The sequence below is a fragment of the Pseudonaja textilis genome, chromosome 8 (assembly GCF_049901715.1).
Source record: "Pseudonaja textilis isolate UNSWEBS1 chromosome 8, rPseTex1.2, whole genome shotgun sequence".
Lineage (NCBI taxonomy): Eukaryota > Metazoa > Chordata > Lepidosauria > Squamata > Elapidae > Pseudonaja > Pseudonaja textilis.
This window is the reverse complement of record NC_141997.1, coordinates 12,030,896-12,051,179: the sequence shown is the minus strand read 5'-3', so window position 1 is coordinate 12,051,179 and position 20,284 is coordinate 12,030,896. Positions and strand designations below refer to the sequence as shown.

Genomic DNA, 20,284 nt, shown 5'->3' with positions numbered 1-20,284 from the left:
TGAACTGTCATAATTAGGTTCAGGATGCCTAGTAGAGGATTACCTACTAGGCATCCTGAACCTAACTTGAAGTTCAAATTTCATTCTATCAGGCTTGTAAGAAAAACATTTCCACCACTATGATAAAAGCAATAATGCCTAATTGTTTAAAGTTCTACTTCAAGATGTCACTTTATAGAACATACAACAATATGCAATCAGATCAAATGGATGAATCTATCAAATGACATAAAGACAGTGGTGGGATTCAACTGGTTCGCGCCTATTTGCGAGAACTGGTTGTTAACTTTCTAAGCATTTTGGAGAACCGGTTGTTGAAAGAAATCTTTTGTTTTTTCTACTTTACAGGGCTAATCCTGTAAGGAAGGCAGGAAGGAAACATTCTGGTGTTGTTTCTAGCCTAATCTTTATTGCCCTGCTTACAAAAGCTGCCTCTCAGTTAACTCTTATAACAGCTAAAGGTTCTTGGCAGTACGCCCAGACTTAATGTTGCCTAAGCTCCAGAGTTTTTTTTTTAATTTGTTCTTTGCTGGTACTTTGCTGGGGCTTGACTTTCTTAAAGGGGAAGGGTTGTTTTAAGCTTTTTACACTGCTGTTGGGAGGAAATACTCCCCTGTTGGAGTTCTTCCAGCCAGGATGCAACAATCAGCACTTTGAAGAAATACTTGACTAATGAAACAGAGCAGCCGGAAAGAAGCTTTTAATGACAAGGAACCTAGATGAGTGATATTCAGCAAGGCTTCTTTGCTAGCTAATAAAACATTCAAACTGAGTTTACAAACCCTTTCTGAATTTTGTTCTACAGCTGGTTTTTGGTGAAGTTTAATTCTGTGCTTTGTGACGTTTAAAACTGTGTTTATTGATAGGATAATTTTCCCTATTCAACTTGGTTTGGAAGGTTAATCTCTCTCACTGAAAAGAAGCAGGGTTCAGAAAACTGGCTAGTTCCTGTGTCTATTTGTTCTGGTAATTGGTTTAACAAGCAACAGCTACTGCATTTGCTCTTTTGCTAATTGCTTTCTTTGTAGTTAGACTTATCTCAAGTGTTTACACTTGAACTTGCCTGGAGTATGAGCTCTGGCAATGAGCCAGACAAGACTTGTGTTTTAGCTTTAAAAGGATTTAAACTGTTGTGATTTAATTATTTGTATTGTGTTTGAATTTTTTTCTTGCCTCATGGTTTCTTTTTCTATCTGGTAAGACGGTCTTCCTTCACTGGTTTAGTGGTTCCTGGTACTGTCCTTTTGGGGTGTAGTTCCAAGAGGCAGGATGTAAGCTTGCCACTGATTTTTTTTACTGCCTTTCCGAGGTCATGTGATCTTTTCTTAAATCTGGATGATTTCCTTATTATACCTTGTGAGGTGAGTGAGACCAGTTGGTATCTTTAAGTGGTGCAAATGGATCTAAGGATTGGTTTTCCTGGATTTGCTCTTTCTGGAGATGACCTCTCTAAAGGGTTCCACTTTATGATCAAGAGTTGGTTACTGATAGTTATCAGTGCATTTTTAACTATTTTAATTCCTCAAGGTGCTCTGGCACCCTGTCTAATTTGTAACTCAGGCTTGCAGGTATTTCTAATCTAATGATTGGTATTTTTGCAAGCAAAGAAGCTTTTTATATTTTTGACTTACAACAGTTCATTTACTGACCACTGAAAGTTACAATGGCACTGAAAAAAGTGACTTATGACTGTTTTCACACATACAATCATTGCAGCATTCCCATGGTCACAAGAGGCCAGGAGAGGTGAAGCGCCCATTGATGTGAGTGATGTTGAGTTGGCCATGACCACTCAGTCACATGACCACTCAGCCACGCCTGCCCAGCTGGTCATTAGGGCAGAGAACAGTTGTTAAATTATTTGAATCCCACCACTGCATAAGGACTAGCAATGAATACAGGATGAGCACCCAAGTCCTAAACCTACTGACCCATGAACACATGCCTCATTAAATGTTCACATATTTCGTCTGTATAAGGTTCCTAATTCCCATTTTTACCCCAGGCTAAATATATATAAATGCAAAACTGGGGACCCTGAGAATCAGAAAGTCTCAAGAAGAGACAAAACAAAACCTCCAATGAAGAACATCATCCTTTCCACCTGACTCTTGTTTTAGAATTGGTTGCATCAACATGACAACAATTTATGAATCGGTGTCCCACTTCCTTCATACTAGCAGAGACAGTGATAGATATAGACATATATTTGTGATTTCAAGTCAATACTGACTCCTAGAGACTGCATGGGATAGTCCTGTAGTTTTCATGGCAAGACTTCAGAAGTGCCTTCTTCCTAAGGCTGAGAGGGAGCCGACTGTCTCAAGATCATGTAGCTGGCTTTATGCGCACGGTGAGACTAGAACTCATCATCTCCTGGTTTCTAGGCTTGTATCTTCCTTAACCACTACACCAAACTGCTGTTCATATCAGCCATAGGACTGTTTTATAATACATGCAACTTTTTGTTCTAAAAATATTGTGGACCCCCAACTTTCAGACATTCAGGTCAATGACTGAATAAGACTAATACTAATCTGTGATGTAAGAACAAGCAGAAACATGATAAAACAATTCTGAATTTTTGCATTTGAGCAAGGAGGTGCATACAAGGGGAAATCTGGACTAGATTCAGGCCTGCTGAACTCAGGGGGTCCTAGAAGAAAGGTGAGTTCAGGACTATAGTGGAAAATGAAAACTGAAGAAAATCAGTCAAAAGCATTTTATGAGGAAAGGAGATTGTAAGGAATGCATTCAGTTAATATAGTATTGAAAGCCCTCTACGTATGCGTTATTTAAGGAATAGAAAATTAAGGAGAATGTGCTGCTATATATAAAACAAATTTATCATGCATAATTTTGTTTTGCTCTACACTATTTAAGAGACCGTAGAGTGATATATACTGTAGTAAGTAAATGACTTTTTGACACAGTGTGCATATTATTAAATCTAAATACAGCAAATTTGGAATAAACATTTTGTTGCAAATATAGAGAGTATACTTGAGGAATACAATAGTTTTCAACATAGACTTTAACCTAGTTTCTACACTTTACAAATATCGCCATAGCCTGTTAATATATCTTAGAAAAGCGTAGTTTTATTCAGGATGACTATGTTGAATAAACAGTCATTTGTGATTTCTTATATTTTTTGTCTTCTTAGTTTATGGAAAACATTTCATAGCTTTCTAACCTCATTTTCCTTTAAAGCTCATATGCCAGATGTGACTCAGACTGGATGTGAAAAGCAAATAGTTTATAATCTATTCAGAATTGGCTACTTTGCAGTAGAACGTGCCATTTCAATAAGTACATCTCAATAAGTAAATCCCTAGTTCTCTCAATCTATCTTCATAGGATTTAATCCATTGATCTTCCTCGATGCCCATCTCATTCCTAAAGAATAATGTCCAAAACTGTATATTGTACTCAACATTGGAAAACGCTGCTCATGGAAAACGCATTTGCATTTTTAAATTTATATTAAACTTGGTAGAGCTACACATTTTTTTACACATAACTATTACTAGACAGTCAACCATTCTGTATCTGTGGAAGTTATTCATTTTTCCTAAGCAAAAAAATTTGTTAGTTTGGAAAGAATTCTTCTCAATTTGTCTCTATTAAATGTATTGTTTTATAAGGTTTATTTCCTATCTGGATTATTTAAAAAAATTAAAAATGTTGAAAATAATTTCAGAGATTTTTCAGGTATCACATAATAAGAAAAAAATAGAGATGAAGTGATGAAGTGCAGAATAACAAAAAAGATGTGGGACAACTAAGAGAAATTTCCAATTCCAACAATAAAGAAAGGGCTGACAATCAAGGGGATCAACATTAGATGAGCATACCAAGAAAAAAGAAACAAAATATCTGTCAGAGTATATTCATGAACTGGAATAGAGCATGGTAACAAGGTCAGCCAATGAATAGGCACAGCAACTAAGTCAGCCAATGAGGACTGTTTTGGAAACTGAAATTAGAATTAGCCTAGGCTGGAAACTGAAACTAAAAGGGGTGTTGGTACTTACCTGATACGCCCGTTCTCTTTGAGCTGTGAAGAGCATCCAGTAGTGGGAGGTGCTTAGTCTCTGCATGCATAGGCTGAGCTTTAATTGAGGAACGCTCCTCCTCCTCCACGTGACTACTCCATGCGTTCCCCAGTTTTTGTGAAGACGAGAGAAATAAGTGCTTTCATCCTCACGACCTAACAAGTTCGTTGGCCGAAACAGGACCCCACCAGACGGAAAAAGGGTGGGGCTTCATGCTTTTCACAGCTCAAAGAGAATGGGCATATCAGGTAAGTACCAATGCCCCTTCTCCTATGAGCTGTTCAGAGCATCCAGTAGTGGGACATACCAAAGCTTGGCCTGCTCTACGGGAGGGACTCCGTCTGGTCTGAAATCTCCTCCTGGTCCCTGTGGATCCGTTGCAGAACTCTTCTGCCAAAGGAGGCCTCCGCAGAGGCAAACACATCAATTTTATAATGTCTAATGAAGGGCGATGGGGAAGCCCAAGTCACAGCCCGGCTGATTTCAGTTATTGGTGCCTGCGTGGCCCAGGCTGCCGAAGTTGCTGTGCTCCTAGTTGAATGAGCTGTTATGCCTCTAAGCACCTGCAGAGATTGAGACTGATATGATTTAGCTATTGCAGCCCGTATCCAACGGCCTATCGTAGATGGAGATACCTTGTGACCCTGGGTATTGGACTGAAAGGACACAAATAAGGCCTCCGATTTCCTGAAGGTCTCTGTACGCTTGATATAAATTCGCAGAGCGCGTCTTACGTCAAGCTTATGCCATTGTCTCTCCATCGGCTGTGATGGTCTGGGACAGAAATTTGGAAGAATGAGCTCTTGTGCCCTATGGAAAGCCGAATTGACCTTGGGCATAAATGTGGGATCAGGACGGAGGACCACTTGATCGGCATGAAAAACACAGAGATCTTGTCTGACAGACAAGGCTGCAATTTCCGAAATACGACGAGTGGAGGTGATCGCTACAAGGAAAACTACTTTGTATGTTAGGAATTGGAGACTTGACTTCCTCAAAGGTTCGAAAGGCCCCTTAGTGAGAGCGACGAGGATCTTGTTAAGGTCCCAGGTGGGATAACAGTGCCCTGCTGGAGGACGTAAATTGGTGGCTCCTCTAAGGAAGGATCTTATGCGTGGGTGAGGAGAGAGAACTGAGAGCCTCGCAAGTGATAACTGATGTCAAGGCCGCTACCTGTCTTTTTAGCGTATTAGGTGACAGCCCTTTATCAAGTCCCTCCTGTAGGAACTCTAGAATCTGGGTGACAGATGGGGAGACAGGATCAACTTGAAACTTATTACACCATTTGCAGAAGGTGGACCATGTGGCGTTATAAATGCGAGTTGTTGAGGGGTGTCTGGAGGCTAGGATAATGTTGATAACTCTGTTGGAGAGCTTTTCGCTCTTCAAGCCACTCCGCTCAACCTCCAGACGGTCAGTTGGAACCATTGAGGGTCCGGATGTTGAAGGGGCCCCTGAGCTAATGAGATTCTGTCTGGCGGGATTCTCCAGGGTGGGGCTACTGAGAGGCTGCGGAGGTCTGCAAACCATGGCCGTCTGGGACAATAAGGTGCCACTAGAAGTAGTTCCGCTCTCTTGTCTAGTAACTTCTGGATGACCCTGGGAACCAGAGCCAGTGGAGGGAATGTATAAAGGAGCCCCGGGGGCCATCGGCAGCGGAGCGAGTTGTAATTCTCCGCCCCTTGGGATGGGTACCTGGAAAAGAATCTCGGGAGCTGAGTGTTGAGAGGGGAGGCAAATAGGTCCACCATCGGTTGACCAAATGTCCGTGCTACTTCTTGGAACAGGGAAGGGTGGAGGTGCCACTCTGACTGGTCTATGGTGGCCCTGCTTAGCCAGTCTGCCTGTGTATTTGACAGGCCTGAAATGTGTTCTGCTTTGATGGACGGTAGGTTGTTCTCTGCCCAGCGACACAGGTGCTCTGCTTCCCTCATTAGCTGTTTCGATTGTGTGCTCCCTTGTTTGTTTATGTGGGCTTTGGCTGTCACATTGTCTGTCAGAATCAGTATGTGCTGACCGCGTACCTGGGGGAGGAAGTTGCAGAGGGCCAGGTGTACTGCGCGAAGTTCCAGCCAGTTTATGCTGCATGATTGTTCTATTGCGGACCATCTGCCTTGGGTTGTGAGCGACTGGACGTGAGCTCCCCATCCAAACAGACTGGTGTCTGTAGTGATGGTGAGCCTTGGTGGCTCCTTGAAGAGACAGCCTCTGTTGATGACTGGCTTGGACCACCAGAGGAGAGACACGAGGACCTTGGGTGGTACCGTTTGTGTTTGGAGTTGCTTCGGCCGGATCTGTGGTACCATAGCAGGAACCACTGGAGGGATCTAGTGTGAAGGCGGGCCCAAGGGATAATAGAAATACATGGTATCATTTTGCCCAACAATTTTGATAGATTCAACAAGGACACCCTCTTAAGACATCTGATCTCCTTAATTGATCTTTTAATGCTATTTAGTCTGTCTGGTGACAGATAAACCTTGCCTTCCACTGTATCTATAACAGCCCCTAAATGAATTATTCGAGTCGATGGTGTTAATTGACTCTTCTTTCAATTTATTAGGAATCCATGCTCTTGTAGGGATTTTAATGTGGTCTGAGTGTCTATAACTGCTTGATGGACGGAGGGGGACAAAATCAAAATGTCGTCCAGATAACACTGGAGGGGGACGGGGATGTTCCTGAGATGGGCAGCTAGCGCTGTTCTTCGCCTTAAACAATAGGGATTTGAAGAGCTGTGGCCGAAATAAACCCGTAAAAACGGGCTGGTCAGGATTAAGCCCTTCATCCTCAGACATTTCTCCCCCTAAGGGGTCTGCCTCTGACAGGGGCTCGCTATCCTGCATCGACCCCAATTCAGACTCGTCTGCTTGCATGATCTGATCTACCTCCTCCTCCCGCCCTTGGAAGGGGGGCTCCCCTGTAAATATACATGGGTCTGGTGCTGGTCCGATCTGGGCAAGGACCTCCGTGATTGTGGCTCTAGGTCAGGGACCACAGGGTAATGTCTGGGCATGGCTGCTTGTTGAAGCTCAGCCGCGATCCCCTGGCAAATAGCCAGCTCCATCCAGGCTCTCATTCTTTCCGGGACCTCCTCAATGAGGGTTTCGTCCTGGCGGAGGCCAGCGGCTGTTGGAGTGAAGGTGTCCTCTGGAGCCCTTCTGGCCAGTGTCCCAGGAACTTGGATCTGTTGTCCTTGTGGGGGTAAGCTGCACCTGGATGCGAAGGGGAGATCTAAGGGAGGAGGGGTGTGTGAAGTAGACGGACTGGAAGATGTGAAGCCCTGAGGCACAGTGTGTGCTTCCCTGGAGCGCTTGGCAATCTCTTTTTCTAAGGCCTTATGGCGCCCTAAGGCGTCCCTTTCTGAGGCTTTGGAGGTGTCTTTAGCCTGTTTGTGTTTATGGTGAGTTTTGGCTTTTGCCTTCAAGGAAGGGGTCTGAGAGGTGTTACCATCTGCCATTCTGATTAAGATTGTATTGCAGCAATTTGGATATAAGTAAGATAAGGCGGTTGGCATGCCCAGGGTCCGATCTGAGTCAAGAAAAGTTGCCCTGATAAACACTTATGCCCCCCACTTCTTTACTGATATCTATAAATATATAGATATATATAGTGAGTCGTATCTCAGTGATAATATTTTATAGAATTATAAATATATTATACTGTCAAATAATGTATTAATATTGATGATTATTAAACTTGTAATAAATATTGTAATATTATTGTTAAGGTTGTGTTATTGCTCCTAAGAGCAGAAATATGTATAATAACTTCCAATATTATTAAGAAGAATAATGAAAGAACCCAATCAGCCAAATTTGAACGCCTAAGGCCCAGGGAGAGGAGTATAAGGGCCTTCAGCAGCCTTCCTGCACAGGCGGACACAGGTCTGGGTGCTTGCTGCTGCGCTGCTGAGGGTTGAGCTGTGAGGGTTAAGCCAACGATCTTGCAGTAGGGATAATAGCCTCGAGTGCACTATAGCCAAAATGAGGGTAAATCAAACACTCCAAGAATCCCGAAAGGATCCTATTGCCTTCAGTTTAAATACCTCACACAGCTTATATCGAGGCTAAAAGGCATGCGGCCACGAGGTGGCACTCAAAAATGGCATCCGCCAGCTAAGGATCCTGCGTGCGCTTCTCAGCGGCCGCTTCCCACCTTCCCATGAAGCTAGAATTCGTATTTAAGGGAAAAACGGCGGAGAAGGGGGGCGTTTACTCAAATCAGCTTCCCCACTAAAGGAACGGCATTCGGAGAGGGGGGGGAAAGGCGATACGACTTGGCTGCGTTTTAACGGAACAAAATCAAGCCGCTGGCAAAGAAAAGACAGAACAAAAGGCAAAGCGGCAATCAAGAGGCAGAGGTAAGACTTTTTTGGCTGTGGGGGCCGGGGGTGCAGCACAACACCAAGGACCTCCCGTCACCTTCTTTGGGGCGCAAACGGCGCTTCCCCTAACAGCAACTCTCAGAATAGGTAAGGGCTGGAATGAAGGCTAAGGACAAAAGAAACGAAAAATGCGATCAAACCTGATGAAAACGAGCTAAAATTCCTGTCTCGGCACCAAGGAACGTCGAAAAGCACTGCCTGTCTCGCACGAGGCTGAGCAAAAACTGGGGACCGCATGAAGGAGTCACGTGGAGGAGGAGCATTCCTCAATTAAAGCTCAGCCTATGGATGCAGAGACTAAACACCTCCCACTACTGGATGCTCTGAACAGCTCATAGGAGAAGTAGTCTAGGCCTGCTCTATATTGAGCTCTGAGTCTGTCTATTGAAATGAAACTGTTTCGCTCCTCTGCTTGCCTGCTGAACTAAAGTGAAACTGATGTCTGTTTCTGAGCTGCTGAGTTGCTACTGAAGTTACTTGCAACATGTTTCTGAGTTTGCTCCATGTTGGAGAAATCTATAACTGGTTTGTAAAATCTACTTATTATGTTTATAAAAATGTTAATTGAAGCATGAGCCATCTGTGTTTATTTTTCTGGTGCTGAATTCACGTTGGAAAACTCTGAACAATACCTTTTTAAGAAGGCTGAAGAATTGACAGTAGAATACACAGTATATCCAAGGTAGAAATATTACAGAGTAATTGAAAAAACATCTAATAGAGACCATTGAAGTTAAAGAAAGATGGACTAATATCCTTTGAAATTGGGAATTATTGCTCCTTGCTCAGAATGCTCAGAAATAAAACTCTAGGAAAAAATATTTTCAACAAAGTTAAGGAAATCTGAAAGAAAGACATAGATGACAAATATGGATCATAGTTTGGAGTTCTATGAATTACTGATGGATTGAGTGATTAAAGTGATGAAAGTTTGTCTATACAGTCACAAGTAATTAAGCTTAATTCACTGGCTCCTAACTAACATAAATTAATGCCTTAAAAATGACTTGGAAAAAATGTATAAATAACATTAATATAATGACCACAACAATAACATTCTTAACTATGTTAAGATAAAGTGCAAAAGAATATATCTTTACCATTTGCACATCTGTTACATATATATGCCCTAATTAAAATCTTCCTTACTACAGATTCTTTCTCTATAATTAACACGCACATGCACATGACACATCTGGGTACTATTTCCAGAAGTTAAATGCAAGCATTGCCTTTTTTTTTAAAGGATTTTTGTTCACAACTTCTTGTGCATCAAGGTCATGCACTTTAACTCACAGGGGCACTAGCAAAAAGTGAAATGGCTTAGTGCTTTCCTTAAAGTGTCATTTCTTTTATACGCTTTTTTTAGATTTTGATAATTAATGGCTATTACATTCACTGTTAAACCAGTGCAGCTTTGCATGCCTCAGACAAGTGTACAGAGCTCTTAATTAAACCATTTCATTTTACCACACAAAAGGAGCTAGATTGTAATGACATTTTTTGTTTTCTGGCTAATGAAGGATGAAATATTGTTTAAATAATTAGCAACACTGCTGGGACAGAATGTCAGTAATTACATAGTTTGATACTCAAAAACTGCTCATCAAGAAGAACCAGTTCCTGTTCACTTAAAATGTAGGAAATTTTCAATAATTTACAAACCCAAATAAAGTGATCATGGATCAGACAAAACATTTAAATATGTAGAAGTCTCCTTATGGAATAGCACAAACAAACATTTTTACTCAAACATAATTTCCAGGGCATGAAATAGGATTTCCCCCCTTAATAATAGGGTTCAGTCAGTTATTTTTTCAATGGTTGTCAGGCACCACAAGCTGCATTTTAACCATTACAAATCCTACTTAAAGTTTACAATAAATTTAGGAAGGGAAAAAGAAAAAAATATACAATTTACTTTGGGTAATCCAATTAAGCTGTTTGGCTGTTGTTGGAATTGGAAAGGAAAACTAATTTTGGGATTGCTATATAAAAGGGAAATTCCATTATGTGAGCAGGTTTCTACTTGAATGATACTGGATTATGTCACTTAATATTATTCCAAAACAACACAAAACTTGATACTGTTTCCTGCAATATATTATCCCCTTTCAACCATGTATTAAGCACTATTTCTTCTAAATCAACTAGACAAACACCACACAATTAGCAATTTAATAAATGATTTTTTTAAAAAGAGATAGCATGGAAATCTGCATTACCCTTTGGCTTCATAATACAGTACCAAACTAGATATCCAATAAAGATTATTAGGCAAAGGGATCAAGTATTTATTCTCATTGAAAGAATCTTTTTTCCAGTGCAAATACCAGACACAGACAACCCTATTGAGCTGGATTAACTTGTTAGTAGAAGTATAGGTTTAAAATTCCCTATATTTCTTCCTGGGTTATGTTCTGGGGCCAATTCTTCCCCTGTATCTATTATTCACTTATATAATGCCAACTTCATAACTGCCAAATGCATAGATGCTGGTTTATTAGCCTTTTAGTCTCTCTCACAACAAAAATTGTAGCATATTATCCCAAATATTTTGAGGCTTAGAATTCATGAAACCCTGTGCCACAAATAATAACCACAATCATAGTACCGTGATAGTAGTGATGGAAGCAGGACTCACTGTAAATGGTAATGAACAATAAAGAACATCATTATTTCTGGTAGTTAGTGATTGCTAACCAGGTAAATTAGCTTTTAACAAGCCTGTATTATTCTGATTTTAGGTAGTCCTCAATTTATGACTGGTCATTTATTAACTATTTGAAGTTATGACGGATTCCCAAAAATTAGTTACAACCCAAATGTAAAGTTCTGATGGCCATCCCTACCCTGCAGTCATTTGATTACATTACGGGCACTTAACAACAGCCCACATTTACAGCTGTTTGTAGTGAGCCATAATCATGTGACTAAAATTTATGAGCTTTTTTGCCCAAAACTCTCATTTATCTCTGATTTTTTTGAGGGGGAAACATGCATTGTGGACAATGAGTTTACTTAACAATAGGAGCTTTCACTTAATGACTGTGTATTCATTTTATGAATGCTTCATTTGTGTAAACTGCCCCACAAAAAGGTTATAAAATTAGTCACAATCACATGAAGATCCACTTAATGACCTGCATGTCTTATAACCATAATTCTAGGTTTTATTACAGTATAAGTTGAGGACTACCTGTAATTGATATATCTTTCACATCCTGAAAGAAGACAATGGCAAACTTCTTTTGTACTTCTGCCAAGAAAATTGCATGGACTTCTTAGCATCAGATTTCACAAGTTATATAAAATCTATTCCATTCTCATATAGGACAGTGCATTTACCTCACTCAACATAAGCAAAGGGGGGGAAGCCCCCAAATTTAGATTATTATCTTTTAAAACCAATCCAAAATGCATGAATCTCAGCAACATTCATTTATCATAAAGATATAACTAGGTTTTGATTACAGAAAAATATACTAATTTGATTGTATTTATACTATTCATTTCTTATCACAGATTTATTTTTAAATAAATCAAAAATAAAACTATCATATTTTGCTGACCAGCAGAATATGATCAAGCAACTTATGTGTAGTCAATGGAAGGTCCACTGATCTTTACCTACGAACATTCTATTACTACATAGCAAATTTCATTTTCTTTATTTTAAGAGTGACTTCCAATGTTTGCAGATACTGATATTGACAAGAATATATTATCATATATCCCACAGATTTATAAATGCACTAACTCTACAGATAAATATTATTACTATCAATGCAGAAAATTCATTATCATGAACTCTTATTATCAGAATATAAATGTATTATAGTTTATGATCTTGTTTTGCCAGAGTAGCACCGTTACTTTGAGAGCAACCGCTGAATGCTAGTTGACTACTCCATCTAATCCACTTATTATCTTTAAAGCTTTACATTTCTCAGAACCATCCCAATCTGGTAACAGCTGAAAGAAATTGTCCCCACTGTAAGCCTATGTTGAAGGAGTGCCATATTGACAATGAAACCACTAACAACTCCATTGCTTCCCTCTTCTATGTAACAGGATTTTCCTGAGGGTTTCAGTAGCTTGAACCCTGTTCAGATTTAGGAAGGCCATAGTGTTCAATAAGTCTTGGGGGTTGAACATAGATAATCTGCTAAATAATTGCATACAAAATAACCACGAAATTGCTCATCAATGCAATGGAATTGATAAGCTAATTATGTATATTGGGTGGTATTGATTTAACTTTTTTAAACTGGTACAGAATATATGCCATTTGGAATTGGCTATAACTGAAACAGCATATAAGCTTGAAAAATAAGTTAAAAAGAAAGGTATTATTCATCTACAGCATGATTATTGAACTATGAGTTTTAAAACTTGAATGTGTAATCAATAAATAAAGTATACTTAATATTGAATGAGTAAACTCAATTAGTGCATAACTGTAAACATTTGAAATGGCTAGAGTTCCCTGTAATAAGCAGAAGCAATTAATTAAAAAGAATAAGATGCCCCATATTTAACTGAGGAATTTTGAATATCTGCATAGTCGCTGGATTTGACAATCCAACATGGATTAGATACAAAAGTGCAAAAGAGTTTTACAATTGTTTTTAAGTTGATTAGGTTAGCTTTAAAATGTAAATGAATAGTCCACAAATATTACTCAAATAAATCTCTGAAATAAGTCACTAGTCTATCCATGTTCATTTATCAATGTGAACATGTGAATTTACTACAAGATGCTACTGTTAACTAAAAAAGATGCTTTTTTATTTACTGTGTCCTGAGATATGTGATAGACACCTATAAGGTATAACTTAGCTGGTCCAGGAGGCAAGACAGAACTGCTGAGGCACAGTCCTATATAAATATATTTCTTTTAATCCATACCAGCTTTGCCAAAGACTAACAATAATAGAACATCTAAAAATTAAATAATCCAGTCAATAAACCCAATATGCACTTATGAACAACTGCCAAGAAAAATATATGAACCATGCAAATAATAAAAGATTAAGACAGTAATAGAACTATGCAGTTGTCATATATTTTGTACCTAAATTATTACCTCTTAATGCGTATTGATAAGTAATAATTATTGAATTATTATCTAAAACATAAGTAAAACCTTTAAAATAAATTTGGGCAATGCTGTAGTCCAAACCAAACTGGCATCATATTTATCTTTTAAGAACTATATATTAAAACAAAATTTCTGTGTACTTTGAAGAATGTTCCCCAAATCATTTTCTAATGAAACACTTTGGATACATAAAATTATACATCTATGTGTGTGTGTATTTATAAATAGAGAGAAATGGAAATGATGTAAATGAAGACATAGATTGTTTCCAGGGTAAGAATCACAGCAGACAAAGTTCACATTCTCTCTGCCCCTCCCATCCACCAGCACCTACTGTAATTTTCTACATATAATTGCAGAAGCATTTCCTTAAGGGAACTGGAACAACAGATTTTTGTTTTTCCCATTTTTTTTCTTAAATCTGCTTTGCTTTTAATGTGACATCTAAAATAGCAGATGGATACAATACAGTACCAGTACAGTACAATAATCACACTATTCTATTTAAATCTGTTCCACACTACTGTAAAACCGCAGAAGCAGAATCCTAAGGACCTGTTCAAATGAAATACAAGAATACTGATCTATTACTGTATTTGGTGTTGTTTATAATGTGGGAAACTTATTAAGAACATTTCAAAAATGCTATTCATCTGCATCCATAACAAAAAGCTCATATAACAAGTTTGCTTGATTAGATCAGTAAGTAAGTAACGAAGGTGCCAAAGGTATTGATTGACATTTTATCAATGGGACCGAACAAGTTCCTTGAGCTATCAGTGTGAACACTTTGAGACCCACTAAACTTGGTAAGCAGTGTAGATTGTTTTGTTAAAGCTGTATCAATAACTTAAGGCATTTTTACCACAGTCCTAAGATTTTGGGCTTCAAAAGTATGCATAGAATATTATTCTTTTTCTAAATGTCAGCAGAGCAGGCCACAGATAACTGCAAATGGAGACCCCCACATCTATAATTATTTGGGCATTCTCAAAGTATTTCAGTATAAATGTACAAACCACACCTTTTTTAAATTGAAAACCTGAATCAAAGTTAAGTATATGTAATATTTTCTTCAGCATTGGCACTTCAATTTTCTACATCAAAATTTAGGTTTAACATAGCTTACTTTATTTCTAATTCAAAATTTATAATTTTTATAGGATCGGGCTAAGCAAATTCACAGATATGTTGAATAAAAGAATGGGAAATGCACATGCAAATATTAGCCACACAAATAAAGTAAGAATCTTTCATTTCCTGGCACTATACTTCTTAGTACAAACAAATTAATACAAAACTAACCTTTAATTTGTCATAGCGTTCACTTAGAGCTGCCACTTGGTGATCACGATGCCTCCCAACCAGTTTACACAAGGCACAGATTAACTGGTCATCAGTCACACAATACATGTTAACTTTCTCATCTTCATGCTCCAGACACATCAATCCTCTGATATGAGAGTCAGGAATAGGCTCAATCAAACGGTGTCCAGTAAATGGCTTCTTGTTTGGATGCGTTGTTTTTAGGCACTCCTCACAATAGGATACCTCACAAGTTACACAGGTCTTGACTGCCTCCTGAGCAGGATCTTGGTCACAGAACTGGCAGAGAACTTTTTCACTCGATGACATGCTGTTGCTGTCAAAAGCTCGTTCACGGCGAGTTTCACTGGGAGAATTGGGCCCGCTCACAGAAGCTTTCTGAAATCTGTCTATAATATTCTGCAGTGTGACGTTGCGCTTCAGTCCGTCTAGACCCCGTTGACTGAGGGTGATGACATAACGACAAGTGGGGCACTGGAAGGCGGTGATAGATTCCACTGATTCGTTGGTAGCACACTGAGAGACCAAGATGCGATGTGCACAGTTGAAACAGAGACTGTGAGCACAAGGCAGCAGCAATGGATCCTCAAACAACTCCAGACAGATAGGGCAGGTCAGTTCTGACTCCAGTGTTTCCATCTTCAAGCAAAGGTTTCCTGTGTCATCAGCAAAATCCAGGGAAGCCAATCAGCTATCTGAAAGCATAATATAATGTTCAATTAGATGGAAGAGGAAATTCTATTTCAAATGTTTCTTTTCAAGTTATATTTTTACAGTTATTTGGCCATATTTTTTCAGATTGAAGGTGACACATTTTGAATCCATCTTACATATTTTAAGTAAGCTTCTGTTTCTATCTTTTACTGCAAGATATCCAGAACAGTTTACAGGCAGACATTTGATAACTTTTATATTATTTAGGAACTTTACTGCAATGCAGTAAAGACAGACATCTGTTATAGCAATTCAACTCAATCGCACTATGAAATCAGCTATTCCCCCCCGCCAAGGGTCTTAATGCAATTGGACCTTAGGAGTCACATTGGAATCAGAAATGTGTCCATTCATTTACTATTTCTATCTTAAATGTCAACTTTTGGGTTCCAAATTCATTTGTATTTGCAAAGATAATGGTCACTCGCTTCTGAGTGCAGGAGTCATATGTCTCTAAAAGAATTTGTGACTATAAAACAAAATAATATGCAAACATTTAGAGCAAATAAAGAGTGAAATAAGATAATATGCTGACAGTTATAGATTAGGAGGAGGACAAACCATAATTATAATAAAAACTGTGCTTTGGTAAGTCAGAAACCTGGCAAGAATGTCATGTTATTTGCTAATCAGAGCAGTTTTTTAAAAAAATCTCAGTTTGTCTTTTTTTAAATTGTTTATTACAGGTAAGGAAATGCCAAGAATTACTATTCTTTCCAGCCACAAAGTACAAATACTATTTCACTGTGTAAATATTGTTTTTAATAGCTTTGCTGGTTTGCCAAAATGTAGTGTAACTCGACAATTATTTTTCTCAGCAAGGAATTCAGGAACACACCGCAGCTATTCTACCCCCTGAAAAAGATCAGCCCCTGAAACGACTGAAACTACTTTCCATTTCCTCCTTCACTGAAGATGTAATATGAAATGATTTTGAAAGAATTGCCCTATGTTATGCTTTTTCCCTAAGCTCTTGTCAAGGTCTTGTATTGTTATAAGTAGACAGATCAGTGAACCATAAGCAAAAGCTCTGCTTCACACTAGCAGAAATCTATCTCTTAAGAGTACAGTCCATTTAAACTCCGTGGCTCATAAAAAGGATGGCTTCAGATAGCCCAGCTGCGTACTCTGTAAGGTTGCCCTATTGTGTGAACATCTCTCTTTTTATTCCCCTAAAATTAACACAGAAATCTTGATTCATTAAGAGTGAAAGGAACTTTATGCTCATTAGCAAGCTTTGGAGCTAAATCTCTTTGAATGACCAGTACTTCCCCACAATTAAACTGAGGGATGCAGTTCAGGGCCGGCAATGCCATGTGTAACTAAATCATAATAGCAAAAAAAGTATTCAACAATGGCATATAGTTGCAAGTCAGATTTTAATGCTTATTCATAATTGCTTTATGATGAGGCAAAAAATATTTGTCACAGAGGGCCATGAAAAAAGTGCAATTGGATTTCACACTTATTTGCCAAAAAGTTAAGAGAATCTCAAACAGCCACCTTTATGGATAACACTGGATTCAATAAACTTTATGTTGTCTGCTTTATTCATCCCCTCTTGTTATTTTGATACTCCAAATATCTTACATAGAAAGTCTTTAACATATAAACTGGAAAAATCATTGGATTTGGAGGGAATGGCAATCAATCAATGAGGGAGCTAATACAGTTCCCTAATTAAAATAATAAGACATTCTTGAAATGATGCACATTTATGGTAGAGTAATACTATATTGATGTCTTAAAGTAGCTATTTAACTGTTAATTATTCACTGAATTACAGATTGAATTACAGTTTCAGGACAAATTTGTGCAATAGAGTACTTGTATGGTGATTTCAATGGTGTAACAAAACTGAATTAACAGCAACAACTCTGAATCTAGATATTATGAGACACAGAGTGTAATATTTTAAAAAGCAAATGTTTCCAAATTTTTCCTTAAGAAACAGCTTTTTAGGTAATCTGGGATCTCAAAGACATTTCTACAAACTGAGGTTTTACATAACTAAGATTATAATGTACCAAACAAATAACTGCATGATCTAGTTAGTATTTAATGTTTATTCCTGTAGTTCATTTTTCTGCTAAAGGTTCATCTGCCAATTGGATTGTCAATAATAACCATCCTGGATAAAAAGTCATTTCTCTTTCAATGATGCTCTTTCATTTACATACAAACAAATTAAATAAGAAAAATATTTTCTAAAATCTATATATGTATATGTCTTTTTCTCCATCTCCATATTTATATGTCTCACAAGGAAGGAGGGAGAGAGGGAGAGGGAGAGAGTAGACACATAGGCTTCCTTTATTAAACATTACTCTTCTACATATAGAGTTGTCTTTCTATTTTGTGCAGCAACTTGTACAGACTTTTTTACACCCAAGCAATTAGAAAACTAGATCAAGTAGTTAATTGTTCTGCCTAGGGGAATGAATCAAAAAAGAAAAGTTAGTGGATAAATACACTAGCCTAACAGAATAGTAAGACCAGATTTCTGTTGGTGCATCAAAGAAATTAAAACCTCAACAACATTCAGTCGAGAACTAATCTTTTCGTTAGTCATTACTCAGGACTGACTTTACCGTTCAGCAGATAGAAAAGAGGTGCTGCTGCACAGTGTGATCTGGCTCCTAAAACAAGCCTGCTAGAGTTTAAAGTAAAATGTGCTGTCCCATACTTGACTAGAAGTGAGTTTCGGTGCCAATCCAATCAGCTTCCATATGAGAAAGGCATGAATTCTTGGCCCCTGTCCTGCCATCATAATAACCACAAAAGGAAAAGGATCGAAGCATTTCAAATGCATTGTTGCACATTTAAGTCCAAAGTTAATTTCCTCCCACCCAAATGATTTGTGCCAAGAAGTACTTTAAAGACTGTAATCATGTTTCTTAAGTCATAAAAAAATATTCTATACAGGTTAGTTCTTTTTTAAAAAAATTATATGTTTACCATAAAAACTAATAACAATGAATGGTTTCTAGACATAACCACAAGACATGCCTAATTACTATGCAAATATATATGCCCATTCAAAGATATAGATATTAAATCACATATTCAAGCAAACATTTTAAGCAAAGCATGTCAAAGAACCAGTAATATATTTTTTTTATTAACAACATCCTAATATTAAACAACAATTTTAAACAGATTTAATATCAGGGATACAGTTCACATATCTAACACAGGTCTTCTATGGGATTTCAAGTAAAATTTGGTAGATTTAAAAAAATTGCCTAATTTGGCAACTTTAACAAAGAATGATAGCCCTACAAACATCTGTCACTCAACAGCTTTTCTACATCTATTAAGTTTATTATCAAAAACCTGAACACAATATTATTCATAAAATCACATTTAGAAATATTAAAAAGCTATTTTGAACTAGTTCACCTTTCTATAAAATAAAAGCCAAGTTTACAGTCAAAGAAAATAAAGCTTATTCATCATATTTTTACAAATTTGTTTTAAAAAGTTTGTCTATATTGAAAATCTCTTCAAACTATCAACTGCACATATATACCCACCAGTGGATTTCGACCCGAATGTTTTAGCTGAAACATTGCTGATAAGTGAGCACGTTGATTCTTAGTCAGAAAGTGAAAAGCCGAGAGATACAGTGGCCTCCTCTACTTGCAGTAATCCCAAGCTTTTAGCACTGTGAGTGGGTTTGTAACTTGGAGACAGTTGATATTGAAGCACAACAGGAAAATCTATGCTACAATTCCAGGAAAGCCAGCTCCACCTAATTGCCTCCGTCAGAGTTTAAGGACTAAAAACTGCTCTCTGGAAGCAGGCTACCTTTTGTTAATGACACGAAAGCAAACTCTCCCCTTTCTTTTTCAGTATTCGGCACCTATCATGTGAGAAAGCAGCAAGGGTCAGATTCTCTAACTGTGCATCCACAGAACCACCCAGCATTGCTTCTAATAAGGCCACTGGGCTTGGCAGCCACATTATTTGAACAAGTAAAAGCTCAGCCTGCTGTGTAATTAATCCAGGGTTGAATAATGAAGTTCCCATGCCTGTAAAGGGAAAGTGACCTGAACCAGCAAACTGTCACATGGCCAACATGAAGGAAGAGCTAAAGTTTACTGAACAAATACTGTATGTTCCATATTTGAAGTTTTTCATATTACTGCATTGTTTGGTTGCTTCTAAATATCAATCAGCCAGTTGGAATAAAAGTACTGTAATACATTATTTAATTATTCTTCCTCAATAATGCCTTCCCAGGCACCTTAAGAACTCTCAGTGTGATTATTCCCTAAGAGCAAAGTATTATTGATTATAACAAGTTAATCAGAAATGCTACTATATTTTTGTAGCATTTAATCTTAAGAACATGGATTTGCTCTTGCTGACAAGCCTAACTATACCCTTCTCTCTTTTTTAAACCAATTAACTTTTAAAGATCTGTGCTTTACTATTAATTGAATTTTCTAGTTATTTAGAGCTGAATTTAGTCAATACTACTGTTTTATCAATATCTTTAATAAACTTCGTAAGAAAAAAATCACTTTCTGACATTCTGCTACATATACTTTTAGCTTTCAATGAAAGCATTAAAAATTCATGTGAAAATGGAAGTTGCCGGAACAAATTACTTTCTTGGCTTCCACTTTGTATATGCAATGATTTTTTTATGTTGTTACTATTAAATGAAAAACACATTACATATTTAAA

The 20,284-nt window shown here is 37.8% G+C and overlaps 1 protein-coding gene across 4 annotated transcripts in view; it reads right to left on the bottom strand.

The window, feature by feature from the left end:
• MID1 (midline 1) overlaps positions 1–20,284 on the bottom strand; it is a 230,819-nt gene that overhangs the window by 69,412 nt on the left and 141,123 nt on the right. For 3 of the 4 annotated variants that reach the window (XM_026714194.2, XM_087938351.1, XM_026714195.2), the window contains exon 2: positions 14,855–15,570. In XM_026714194.2, coding sequence (XP_026569979.1) covers positions 14,855–15,514 — 660 coding nt within the window. In that variant the 5' untranslated portion in view covers positions 15,515–15,570. Of the gene's footprint in view, positions 1–14,854; positions 15,571–19,125; positions 19,549–20,284 lie in introns of those variants that run through there. The other variant, XM_026714193.2, reaches the window with a different exon arrangement.